The 12,440-nt window shown below is 44.1% G+C and overlaps 2 protein-coding genes across 4 annotated transcripts; one reads left to right on the plus strand and one right to left on the minus strand.

Annotated features, from left to right (window-relative positions):
* Nucleotides 1–779: 779 nt before the first annotated feature.
* On the minus strand, nucleotides 780–6,400 carry LOC104562330 (CDC42 small effector protein 2-B-like). 3 transcript variants are annotated; one of them, XM_061999583.1, is made up of 6 exons: nucleotides 6,324–6,386; nucleotides 6,016–6,255; nucleotides 4,901–4,971; nucleotides 4,308–4,503; nucleotides 3,796–3,897; nucleotides 780–3,288 (listed from the first exon to the last, which is right to left on the minus strand). In XM_061999583.1, the coding sequence occupies exons 4-6, from the start codon at nucleotides 4,359–4,361 to the stop codon at nucleotides 3,214–3,216; spliced, it is 231 nt and encodes a 76-aa protein (XP_061855567.1). In that variant the 5' UTR covers nucleotides 4,362–4,503; nucleotides 4,901–4,971; nucleotides 6,016–6,255; nucleotides 6,324–6,386; the 3' UTR covers nucleotides 780–3,213. The 3 variants fall into 3 exon arrangements, with proteins under 3 accessions (XP_061855567.1, XP_061855566.1, XP_010206680.1); XM_061999582.1 differs by having other exon boundaries at nucleotides 6,016–6,400; XM_010208378.2 differs by lacking the exon at nucleotides 4,901–4,971 and having other exon boundaries at nucleotides 4,308–4,434; nucleotides 6,016–6,400.
* A 2,765-nt stretch (nucleotides 6,401–9,165) lies between these two features.
* Nucleotides 9,166–12,208, plus strand: LOC104560875 (nicotinamide riboside kinase 2-like). The gene is made up of 8 exons (XM_062000361.1): nucleotides 9,166–9,484; nucleotides 9,704–9,794; nucleotides 10,263–10,308; nucleotides 10,453–10,639; nucleotides 10,854–10,925; nucleotides 11,535–11,641; nucleotides 11,847–11,938; nucleotides 12,049–12,208. Exons 1-8 carry the CDS (start codon nucleotides 9,459–9,461, stop codon nucleotides 12,052–12,054), a joined length of 627 nt encoding a protein of 208 aa, XP_061856345.1. The 5' UTR covers nucleotides 9,166–9,458; the 3' UTR covers nucleotides 12,055–12,208.
* The last annotated feature ends 232 nt before the right edge of the window (nucleotides 12,209–12,440 follow it).

A 12,440-nucleotide genomic window follows, 5' to 3' on the forward strand; every position in this document is an offset into this window, starting at 1 on the left:
ATTCTTGCTGGCACAGTAGGACTAAAGGTACCTGTTAATCTCTCAGACACGGAGGGGGGTTTTGTCTATATGGAATGAAAACTACAGAAGCACGTGATAGTACAATATGACAAGGCTGTACAAAGGAATAGTTCTGCAAATTATTGTATTACAGGCTAACTTGGAACAGAGTATGACAACACAGAATTGTTTTCAAACTGCTCCACAGGAGGTCAAAAGGCATATTAGGTTGTGAAAAAAGAGAAATAACTTTTCTATATAGTGAGGGCAGGTTGATGCAGCATTATGGAACAGTCAGTAAAGCCTAGCAGCAATGTCAGGGGTTATGACAGACAGTATTTTAAATAACAGTTACTCCCACACACCCCAGCTGTTTGGGTTTAAAAAAAAAAATGGAAGCAAACATATACAGTGCTGAGACTCTGCTGAACTACAAATAAAAGACCTGATGTGAGGTCTTCATGGCCTACAACATAGATTATTTGATCCTTTGGTCTTATTTGATGCATTTTATTCCAGTCAAGCTCCAAAGCCACCAACCCACCAAACCCCCTCCACAATGGAGTAACAGTTTGCACGGAGCAGAAAAGACTTGGTGGAAAATTGTGCTCTCTAGTGGAGAAATGTGATTTTATGCAATAGAAGTTCAAGCCGTGCTGATCCATCCAGTTGACCACCAGGTTTTCAGTGCAGAGAAAAGAAAGACTTTCCACACTATGAAAAGAGTGCAAGTGCCTAGTTCAACAGATTTATTATAACCAAGAAAGGTTTATACTGAGTTAGATGGGAGATTACAGCTAGGTAAGGTTGCTAAATAAACAACAAAGTCCCAAGATATGCTTTGATGCTTGTTTAGATTTTAAAAGTAATGTCAGCCTTAATGCAAGAGCAAAACATTTCCTTTTAATGATGTGACACTTTAATATGCTCCTACATAATACTGTATAGTGTCTGATGAAAACTGGTTAATTTTACACCAGATAGTGCTACTTGGTTTGCATAATGAAAAACTGGGATTTATTCTATAAATAAGGGTTTAATAAAAAATTCTCAGGTAATTTAGAGAGAAGAACTGATATTATCACCAGCTCCTTTATTTCTGGTTACACTTACACCACTAATCTTAAACATAGTGAATGAGTCTTCAAGAAACACTAATTTCTGGTCCATTTGTTTTCTTAGTGGTAAGAAAATGCATCCCATTTTCTTCATGGCAGCTCCCTAGCACTAGTCTTTCTGGGCAGGTGGGGAGCAGTGAGTACATGAAGTCAATGTGACAGCAGATGAATTGAAATCTATTCTTTAAAAACTTCTATGATCTGGCCCCTTTATGCTTTCTCAACAGGATTTAGTGTCTTTGACCTCTCCATCTTAACTAGGATGTTGAAATACAACTGGAGTTAGAAGACAGCAACGTGAAAGACTTGAAAAAGTTAAGTGTACAACCAACATACTAATTTCAACATATATTAAAGTTTGGCATGCATTCTAATTAAAGAGTAAGGATTTAGTAAGACATAGATATCAGATTTCTCTTAGGTGGTAGCACAATGTTATGATCAGCTGTTGACCGTTACAAGCAGTAACATTCTCTCTTCCTCTTTAGCCCTTAAAGATGAAGTATGGGGAGGAGGAGGAGTTGGGTTTTCAATGCATAGAGAAACACAAAGCTAACTTTCATGTTTTAAGTCTCCAGGGATACTCAGAAAAGGCAGCCCAACAATCTAGCAAAGGCAAAAATCTGGATTTGAAAAGTATCACAAGCCACAAACAGAATCATACGTTAAAAGATGTGCCAGCTAGGTGGAGGTTTTTGAACTGAGAAAAAACAAGAAGGGTTCCTAATTGATCTCAGGCCTGGGGCAAGAAAAAGAGAGTTCCACTGACTTCCAGCATAACTGGTGCTGATATGGCAGCAATTTCAGTGCTTGTATTTACTTAATCTCATGACAGCAAGCAGACTTCCCGTCTCTGCACTGGCAGTCATTCAGAATTTTGAGCTGGAGGGCAGTTGTCAGTGATTTGGTAAAGGAAAAGTCTAGCTCCACTTCAGCAGCTTTGCCATATCACCTAATAGAAAGGTGCATATGAACTAAAGAAACTGTAGATTGGGTATGGCTAAATATATATGGCTATTTTATTAAGCGCTGGAACTCTGTAAGACATTGTTCTCATTTAATATTCCCCTGAAAGTTTTCACAATCTTCTTTAAGTTTGTGCCCACAGGGCTCTCTGACTTAAGGCACACTTTTTATTTAAACCATATGCATTAAAAAAAATCAGTTAATTTTTAAAAAGACAGCCTCAAAATTAAGGAGCCAGAAAGACAAGTGATACATCCCTTGAAGTCCTGTGTAGTTACTGTTACAGATGGGTAATAGAGTGGTCTTAATTGTTAGTTTAGAATTCAATACTAGCCATGCAAAATTAACACACAGTTGTGAGCATATCATAGCATCACTTAAAATTAACTGGTACATACTATTAGCTCTGTTGCAGTAATGCCTGTCAGTCACACTAGTGCATGTATGGAAGGCAGACAGCCCAGGAACTGAGAGAAATGGCTGTTTTCCCAAGCCTGACTCGAGAGCAGGTATGTTTGCACACCCTCCATTTTTGGCTACAAAAGCATTATCACAGCAAGGCAGAAGTTTCACTGGGTTTTGCAGACTCAGATAACTACACTGTGTTACAGTTCACTCACCATCAAAGGACGTGAAAAAATGCCAAAGCACAGCTCAGCAGTTTCATGCATTACATTGTAAGCCATCTAAAAACCAGGCCCAAAGTTATATTACAAGATATAAGATTATACTTGGCAATTCAGTTTATCCCACATAAAAAGTGCAAACATCTCTCAAATAAAACAAGTTGTGCATTTCTTGAGGGGAGAAAAGACAGACCAGAACCCCTGACAATTCATACTGACATCCAATCCCATCGTACAAGACACCTTTGTGAGGTTTTTGGGACACAGCTAGGACATCATCTAAAGTGGAAAATTACAGATGCTACTACAACACTACCACGACAGACCATTTTAATGATAATGCTCCTTCATAAGCTGTGATGCTAAGACCACGCAAACTTGCACTGATCTATTTATAATTCAAGTCTTCTCTCTATTCCATGATAAAGAGGTCTTAGAGAATGAAAGCACAGTCCAGAGAGTCCTTCTGAGAGCACAGAGCAGATTTCAGCCTTCTCCATTTCCTATATCTCAACAGCTGCAGAAGTGCCATTTGTGTAGCCACCTTTAGACTTCATGTGGTCCTGAATTGTTACAGCCTGGAAAAAAGTTGATTAGAACATGCATCTTATAAAGTCTGGTTGCCAGAGCAATTATTAAAAGCATCAATTTAAAGAGGCAGGTGAGCCTTATGTTTACAATGCTGGGTCCCAATGGTACTAGGGAGAAGTAGTAACTAAACCCAGGATTGTTAAGTGCTGTTTTAAGTCAGCTCATGAGGTGGGTCTTGCCATCCAAAATCCACTTATTTTCACATCCCTCACCCTGGCACAACTTTGATTTCAAAGTGATGTATTATCAGGACCTAGTATCAAGCACATCCACACAGTCCTTATGCAAAAGGTTCCTATTGTATGTAAAGACACTGCTGGCCAAATATATCTGGCCCACTATCTTACATTTACAAGCCAAAGGACGTTTCTGTTCTGATGCTGTTCTATTGATGAAAAATCTCTCTCTCTTAAAATGATCTAGTACTTTATTAGCTACCTGTTCTACGTGTTACTGAGTGGAGATTCCTGCTTATCCAAGAAGTGCACACTTACTGATGAATAGCCACTACTCATCTCTCCTGCCCCAACATGTGCAGTGTGTACAAAGTTCATTGGTTCTCCTATCATGTTCCGGTCCAGTCTCCGACGCCTCTTCTGTAAGAGAGAGGATCTCTTAGCTCTCTATTCAGAAAGCACAAGCAGCTTTCAGACAGAAACAAACAGCCAAAATATATAAACAACCACAGTTGGTACTGACTCAGCCAGTCTAAGTTTCAGACTGTTTTCAGTAAGATAGGGTCAAAGTCACTTTTATTCCTGCTAATTGAATTTTAGCAAAAGGCTTCTTTAATGGTGGAAAGTCAGAGCCTGACGGTTGCAAACAGTCATACAGACAAAGTTACTGTCGAAACACACATAGTTTAAACATTTAAACAGCTCCAGTTTTAGCTTTAGCATTATTTAGCCCAAACTAATCAAAGCAACATGACACAAAAGTGTTTTCCACATAATTGAAAGACAAAGTTTCAAATCTGATAAAGGATGACAGTTGTGCCTCTACCTACCGGCTGGGGCTGTTCACCATTGCACCAGTTAAAGCAAACCAGGAATTCAGTCATTATCTTTTTCAGTAGGTAGTAAGGTCTTGTTAAGTGTAATTATTTCTCCAGTAGGAGGACCAAGATCCAGTTCCTAAATGAAGTTTAGGAAGGAATGATTTGTGCAGATTGACTGGTAAAGATCACAGAAAGTAGCTGATACCTGCAAAGAGATTATTATTTAAATTTGTACCAAAAATCTACCAAAGTCTTGAGCAATAGACATTTCAGAAGATTAAAGACAAAGACTGTAACATTCTAAAACACACCTGGACAGAACAGTAGCATCAATTTCAAATCAACGTGTTTACTTCAGAAATCAGGGTTAAGAACCCTCCATGTTTACTCTAGACAGATAGTTTAAGAGGTTTCTTTACAGAGGCGTAGTAAAAGCAATGCTGGAAGTGAGCCAGGCCTCGTTTAACAGTCTGTGATCTGGTTGTAAGCAGACCTAGCCAATGCTTATGAACTATTTAGTATTTTGAAATAAAATAGCTTTGAGGCTCAACTGATCAAATGCTTAACATTTGCACACCAGTGTGGAAGAGTTTCCTTCTTACCTCTGTTACAGTTACTCTTCTTAGACATAGAAAAGCTGAAAAGAAAGGGTATTCTGCAACTGCAATAACCCCTTGAAAGGAAAAAAAAAAGAAAAAGCTTTGTACACCAGCAATAGAAACTGAACACGAGATCCTGGAGCTTCCCAGAATGTATTGACTATTAATTAAAACCATTATCACAGCACTCCTGAACTGGAGACACAACCAAGAAACTCACTGACCTGTAATAAAAAAGGACTTTTTAGGGGTTACTGACTTTTTTTTTAAAAGTATCTTCATTCAAATCAAAGCCAAGACTACACAGTAACCTTTCAGATAACTTTTTCTCCACTGCCCAAATCATTAAAACAATATTCTAACATGTATATTTGTAAAGAATGGGGTGTTTTAAGACCTTACAGCTTAACAGAAGTTACAGCTTCATCAATTCACTCTTCCCAAACCCCTGCTGAAGTCTTCACAACCACTAAGCTTCTGCCTTCCCAGGCATTTCTTATGTAGTCCCACAATTATGTAATTAACACATCTACTTCTTCCACCTTTGTGGTTTTCTTACACTTCATCACTTTTCACACTTCCAGCAGATTTTTGGAGTTTCTGCCATTTAGGTTTCTAAGCATTTTTTACATGTGCCTTTCAGCTGTAGGTGGCCTGTAGGGTACATTAGCACAGACTGTGTCACATATTATTCCATTTTATCCTATGTGGTTTTAATATAATACATTATCTGGCTCAATTACAATTTTTCACCTCACTTTATCTTCTCACAATGTTTTTTTTTTTGCCACTGATGCCTTATTTGGGTGCAGCAAAGAAAGGACAGTGGCCCACACAACCATAACGAAGTGCAGAAGTTGAAGCTTTAGCCTATACTTCACATTAATTGCAGATTTTGGGGATTGATTGCATATTAAGGAGACTGTATCACAGCTAAGATTTTCTTAAAAATCATAAAGTGTGTCAGTGTACTAACAGCCCATTTTGAAAGCAGACTGAGACAGGCATTGAATGAGATAAACATCCCCACCCCAAAGTAAATGCCTACTCTCCTCCCGCCATACCCCACAGCATTTGGCCACCTCCCCACCTCTGCTTCATGAGTACCTGGCTCTTACCTGCTGCTCCCAGGGAGTCCTGATGGGATGCTATGTCCTCATTCAGGCACTGGCACTCAGCCAGCTCCCGTCTTGGCAACTCAGTACATTTGCAGTTGGTATTCCTGGGTTATAATTAATCTGGGTTGCTAAGAATGCAATGTGATCGTTCCTCCAGTCTGTAAGGTGCTGCAGAAGTCTGTTGAGCAGTTCACACTTACCTACAGGTGTCAGAAAAGAACAGAAACCAAAAACAGTGCCCTAGTTTGGTGTCAGATTTGTGCAGCCCTGCAGTGTTCTCAGCACTACCCATACAGCCCGTGGCTCACTTCCACCCCTGCGGCAGCTCTGCAGGTGTCCCTCTGGCACACAGCAGTACTGGACCTCTTCCTGTTGTGTTTTACAACAGAACTCTTCTTTTCCTCTGCATGAGTCAGAGTGTCATCCTCCAGGACAGGAATGACTGTACCAGGGCATGGGACACCACCTTCCTCCCAGAGGCTCAGGGTTTCCACACTAACTGGAAGAATTTCAAAAACATCTTAATGTGTTCAGGCTCGCCCAGGACTAATAAAATGCCAATAGGAGTCTCCAAACTGAGAAGAAAACATCATTTTGTCACTGCTGGCACACAGACCAGGACTGGACAATATCCTGTTGTTCTTTCGCTCTATTTTTCACCATAGCAGCAGTATCATCGAGGAGAGAGAGACAAAGGGCCAGGGAAATGGCTAGCACACGCAGACACAGACGTCAAATGTGATGGGCAGGATGTACAGCCCTGCTGCAGTTCCCAGCCTTCAAGCTCCTGTGAGCTTCATGAATGTTTAGATACACATTATTGAGCATAGCATTCTGCTTGTTCTACCATTGCTGTACAATAAAAAGTATTCAAAATATTCTTATATTTTACTTACAAAATACTAGTCCTGTAGGAAGGGAAAATGTCTGAAAGGAACCAAAAGAATGCTCCCTTCCCCTAGGCGTGAGTGAGAGGTGGGTCCTAATCTTGATAAATAACATCACTCAACATATCTGTTCCTGACAATGGCCTTAAGACTCAAGGTCAGATGGTGACAAACCCTTGAGCTGCTAGGGAAAAACAATGAGCCTAAAGTTCTCACATCACACATCAGAACCATCACCCCACCCCAATCAAACTGTCAGATTGCAGTAACTGCATCCAGTCCTTGTCGGTTTTTGTTCCAGCTCTTTCAGTACTGGATTGGTGTGAGAAGCATATTTCTGCCCAATTGCCTCTTTAAAAGTCACTGTGCTTCTAATCTGTTCATTGTACTTTGCTCTTTAGATATTTATGTCATGTTTAAATCCTGAAACAGTTGTACATTTACACATGTGCACGGTGAGGCAGGGTAAAAAGCAGTGAAGATTTTATTTCTAGGTCAAAAATTAGTTTTGAGCATGAAACTCGAGAAGCACATCTTGCTTGGTGAAAAGTGAACCCCATAAATTACCAAGACTTTGCAAGAACCTTGGAGCCAAATGGCTGAAATCGTGTGGCAGTGAATTTAACTGCATGGAAAAAGCACTATTAATTCACAGATTAAGTTCAGTTTGAGATGTAGTCCTCAAACTACATTATTATGTAGCATATGGTTATATATTTAGGTTCTGCCATCCTGAAGCTTCATGGAAAGCTGAGATTAGGGTTTTATCTAAGATCTCCATTAGGTGTGTTGGTAATGTTAATCTAAGGAATTTGGGTGTAGTCTGAGGAGATTTGAAAAACAAAACAAAACACAAACCTCAAAACAACACAGAAAGCACCAAGGCAGCTCCTCTATTTCCAAGTGTAAATGGGCTCAGTCACAACACGGGGGAGGGGAAGAAAACCGTAGTTTTAACTGTTTGTCCATTACCCTCATCAATGAACAAAAGCCAAGAGATTATATGTATTCTGTTTGAAGGATAAAAATAACTGAGAAAAATCATGTGAGATTTGGTTGGAGTCTTATCAGAACAAAACTAGCAAAGATGAGGAAGAGATGAGGAACAAGCTGAAAGGTTGGCAACAAGTACTGAGTTACTCGTTTGTCAGTGATGGAATTGAACGTTAACAAAAAGAAACCGATTATTGTTTTAAAGGCTTTGACCATAGGCTTTCTTCATAGAAGAGAAAAAGTCTTTAAAATCAGGGGTGAGGCAGTTTGCTGGGACCAAACAACTGCCAAGGAAATGCAGGAGCGGGGAACTGGCAACTGCAGGACACAAACCCTCCACTCCACATTTCCCACTCCAATTCCTTACACGCCTATGAAAACTCCCTACTTCATATGCCAAAAGACACACATTGACCTCGAAGGCAGGTGTCCGCACAAGGGAACACTGCGGGGGTGCAGTGCCGCCGAGCGGAGCGCATCGCCGCCGGGATTTCGTGCCCCTTCGCTCGCCCCGAGCGGCCCTGCCGAGCTGAGACCCGCCGCAGAGGAGGCGACGTCCCGGTGCCTCTGCTCGTCCCTCCGGGCTGCCGGGGACCGCGGCACACCGGCGGCGTCTGGCTGGGAGCCAGGCCGCTCTCTGCAGCGGGGTGCCGAGGCTCCCTGAGGCCTGTGGGATGGGGTTATTACTAAGGGCTCATAGGCGAGCAGCCGCCGCAGCGAAGCGCAGGCGCCTGCCCGCCGCTGCCGCCGGAGCCCCTACAGCGGCCCCGGGCACAAACAGCAGAACCGACACCCGCTCCGCCCTCCTCGGGGCGCGCAGCGCGGCCCCGCCGCCCTTGGCGCACTCCCGGTCACCGGCCACCGGCCCCTCGCTGCCAGAGCGAAGCAGCGCAGAGGGCGGCGGCTCAGAAGCCAGTCCCGCCGGGGGGCGCCGCGGCGCCGATCGCTGCCGATTGTTGCCGATCGCTGCCGATTGTTGCCGATCGCTGCCGCAGCGCCGGCGCCGCCCGCAACGCGCGGCCTCAAGGAGCCTCACAGCGCGCGCGCCACGGCCCCGCCCCACCACGGGCGCGACGCTCCTGCCATTGGCGCAGCTGCCGCCCCCAGCGCGCCAGCCAATGAGCGCCGCCGAGCGGCCGCGCTGCGAGCCTATCGGGTGTGAGTGAGCGCGCTCTACCCAATAGCGGTACAACGTCCGCGTTGCGCGCTCTCCATTGGCCGCAGCGGCCGCTGCTGCCACCCAATGGGCGCGCAGGAGCGTGAGGGGAAGCCCTATGCAGCGGGTAGCGGCCTCCCTTTGCGGACCGCTCTGGTGCGGCGCGGACCAGCTCTGCTGCTGCTCCCTCTTTCTCCGACCATGGCGTTGTCCAGCAGTTGACGTTGGGTTTCTTCCCCCTTCTACCTTCTCCTCTTTCTCCAGTCCCTTTCTTCCCCCCTTCCCCGAGTCCCGGCTCAGGCACGTAGGCGGCCGGTACCGGAGACGCCGGGTCCCCATCCTCCCGCCCCCCCCCTCCCCTCAGGAGCACGCTGTAGGAGTCGGGCCGGGCAGCTGCCACAGACACCATGAACATCATTATCGGCATCGGCGGGTGAGAGCTGCGGGCCGGCCCGGGGGAGGGGGAGCGGGGCCCGGGCGCGGGGCCCTCCCCCCCGCGGCCCTTCTCCGCGTGCCGCTGCCGCGGTGGCCAGCCCGGAGCGGGGATAGGGGATGGGGGATTGGGGGGGGGGGGGTGATGGAGGGAGAGGGGACGGGGCAGCGCGCGCACGTGCCCCGCGGCGCTTCCCCACGGCCGCGCGCTCCCCCTCAGGGTCACCAATGGCGGCAAGACCACCCTCACCCGCAAGCTGATGCAGGCCCTGCCCAACTGCAGCGTGGTGCACCAGGATGACTTCTTCAAGGTGAGGCGGGCGGCCGCCCTCTCTCCGCAGTGCGAGGGAAGAAGAGGGGTGACCCCCCGCGTGCTTCCGCCCTCCCTTCCTGGCGCCCTGCCCGCCTCATGCGCCGGCCTGCCCGCGCTTCCCAGCTCCCCTGGGTTCCCTGGACCGTCCGCGGCGGCTCCTCGTCACTGCTTGGCTGGGGTGACGGTGCGGCTGCGGGATAGGCCTGCGCTGTAGTATGCCCCAGTGACTTTCCATTTTCTCTGAGTGCCGTACGGTATGCTTGTGCTGGTGGGGTGATAACGGAGCAGGCTACTTTATCTTAGCCTCGTTACTAATGCTTTTTATCTGCATGCAAAGAAACCTGGTGGAGGGTTAAGATTCCTCTTTGTAGCTTCGGGGTTCAGGCCTTGAATGTTGCTTTGAAAGAAATATCAAGCTTTCCAGTAGCTGTGCTGACCAAGCAGTTTTTTCTTACTGCTGTTTCAGCCCCAAGATGAAATAGAAGTTGAAGATGGATTTAAACAGTATGATGGTAAGGCTTTGCTACAGTGTTATCAAAGTCTAACTCATAAGTTTACTTTGTTTTTTCTCTTTTTTATGTTGCTTTTTTTGGTACCAACTCCTAGTAGATAGTACTTAATTCCTGCTTAATGATAGTTGTCTGTTTTATGTTTAGTGATTAGTGCATTGGATATGGAAGCTATGATGAGTACCATAAATGCTTGGATAAAAAACCCAGTCAAGTTTGAACGTTCTCATGGGATCAACAACACACTGGATGCCCAGATCATAGAAGATAAGGAAGGAGGAGATGAAACAATCCATATTCTTATTGTTGAAGGCTTCCTGCTTTACACTTACAGGTAATCAAGTGTGACTTCGATTTTTACACAATTTTACATGCCAGGTAAACCTTTAAGGGAATAAAAAGACCTGTTCTAAACCAAGAGTTAGCAGCTAATATTAATGGTGGTCACAACTCTGAAGATAGCTCTAGATGCAGCAAATGGATGCAGTTTTACCTTTCCGACTACTAATCAAACAGTCTAGCAGTAACCAAACGTGGATCTTTTTCAGGCCACTGATTGATGTATTCCACCATCGATACTTTCTTTCTATTCCATATGAAGAGTGTAAAAGGAGAAGAAGGTATGTTTATAAGTTCTCTTCTTAGCCCAGTAACATCTTGCTCTGTTCAAGACTTTTAGATAAGAAAGGATAGATTTTGGGTTACGCCTCACCAAACCAACCCCAAAGTTTCCTAACAAACTGCTTTGTGTTCGAGACTAATGCTCAGTGCCAGCACAAACCTTTCACTAGGCTTTCTCCTCTTCTGAGTTTTTTTTAATGGCATGGTTCTCAGGTCTTAAACTATCCTGGGCTTTTATATTTGGCTGTATTGTTGTACACATATACACTGTGCTTAATGCAAATGGAAGATGTTAGACTTGAAAAAACTCAGGTTTTAGAGGCATAAGCAGACACTACCTGAGTTCTGCTAAAGCTTTCAGAGAAAGCTATTTATCAATGTTTAAATCTGTTTTAGGAATCATTTTTGCATCTTGAACACTTTAAATGCACACATCAAACTCAGCTTTTAGAGTATGCTTGCAGCTTATGCTCAATACCAACTTTTTGATAATTTCAGAGACTGCATGGGAGACAATGGGCTCAGGCTCGTGTGTATAGGAACTGAATCAACTGTTATTTCCACAGACTAATTAGGCTACTATTGAATAACAATGTCTTAATTTATAGTTCAAGGAATTACACCGTACCAGATCCACCTGGATTGTTTGATGGCCATGTTTGGCCTATGTATGTAAAGCACAGGAAGATAATGGAAGATCTTGGAGTTGATGTGGGTAAGTCTTTACTAACATGAGGCTCTCTGAAAGACTGCTTTATAAGAATGCTTTTCAAACCTGGGATATACATATTGCTCAAGTGCATGAGACAAGTCAAAGAAAGTGGGTGGAGTCTAGTTCTCAGTTCATCCTCACTCTTCAAATGAGGATGACAGGCTTACAGGAACACTCAGTTATAGCTCTCTTACTTTCTTACTTTAAGTGCACTTGAATGGAACAAAATCGAAGGAGGAGCTGTTTAATGATGTGTATGGACAGATCCAGAATAAGATTGAAGAAATACTTAACATGCAGGTACATCTTTATGCCTACAATGGCAACTCAGGACAACCCTTTTAAAGGGCTATGCTGCAAAAGCATGATGCTATCACTTGAAATATGTTCATGTATATCTTTCTGTTTAGAAATAAGCTGCTGCTGATTCTTTTGAGTGAAGAAGACTCCTGTTTGCCCTACGCTGTTTGCCACTAAAAGTTCCAGCTTCTGTGAAGACTCAACTCTTAAATCTGACTTTGTTCATATGGTCATAATTAAAAAGCACTTCTCCCTTGTCTGTCATCTTAATTTGTGCTTCAGCCTAGTGTCTGGCCTCAGATGATCTCAGTTTTCTCCCATCTCCAGTCTATTATGAATTCTCTTCACAAAGCTCTTAGCCTGTGAGAGTAAAACACTAGATCAGAATGGATGTAAACTGTCACAGCTGTTCTGGGAATGTGTGTATATATATATATATATTTACACACCTGTACTTGGAGTAGTGTAGCCTTGCAGTATCCTGCATGAATTTCTACAGTCC

This window comes from Colius striatus, chromosome 7 (genome assembly GCF_028858725.1).
Source record: "Colius striatus isolate bColStr4 chromosome 7, bColStr4.1.hap1, whole genome shotgun sequence".
Classification (NCBI taxonomy): Eukaryota; Metazoa; Chordata; class Aves; order Coliiformes; family Coliidae; genus Colius; species Colius striatus.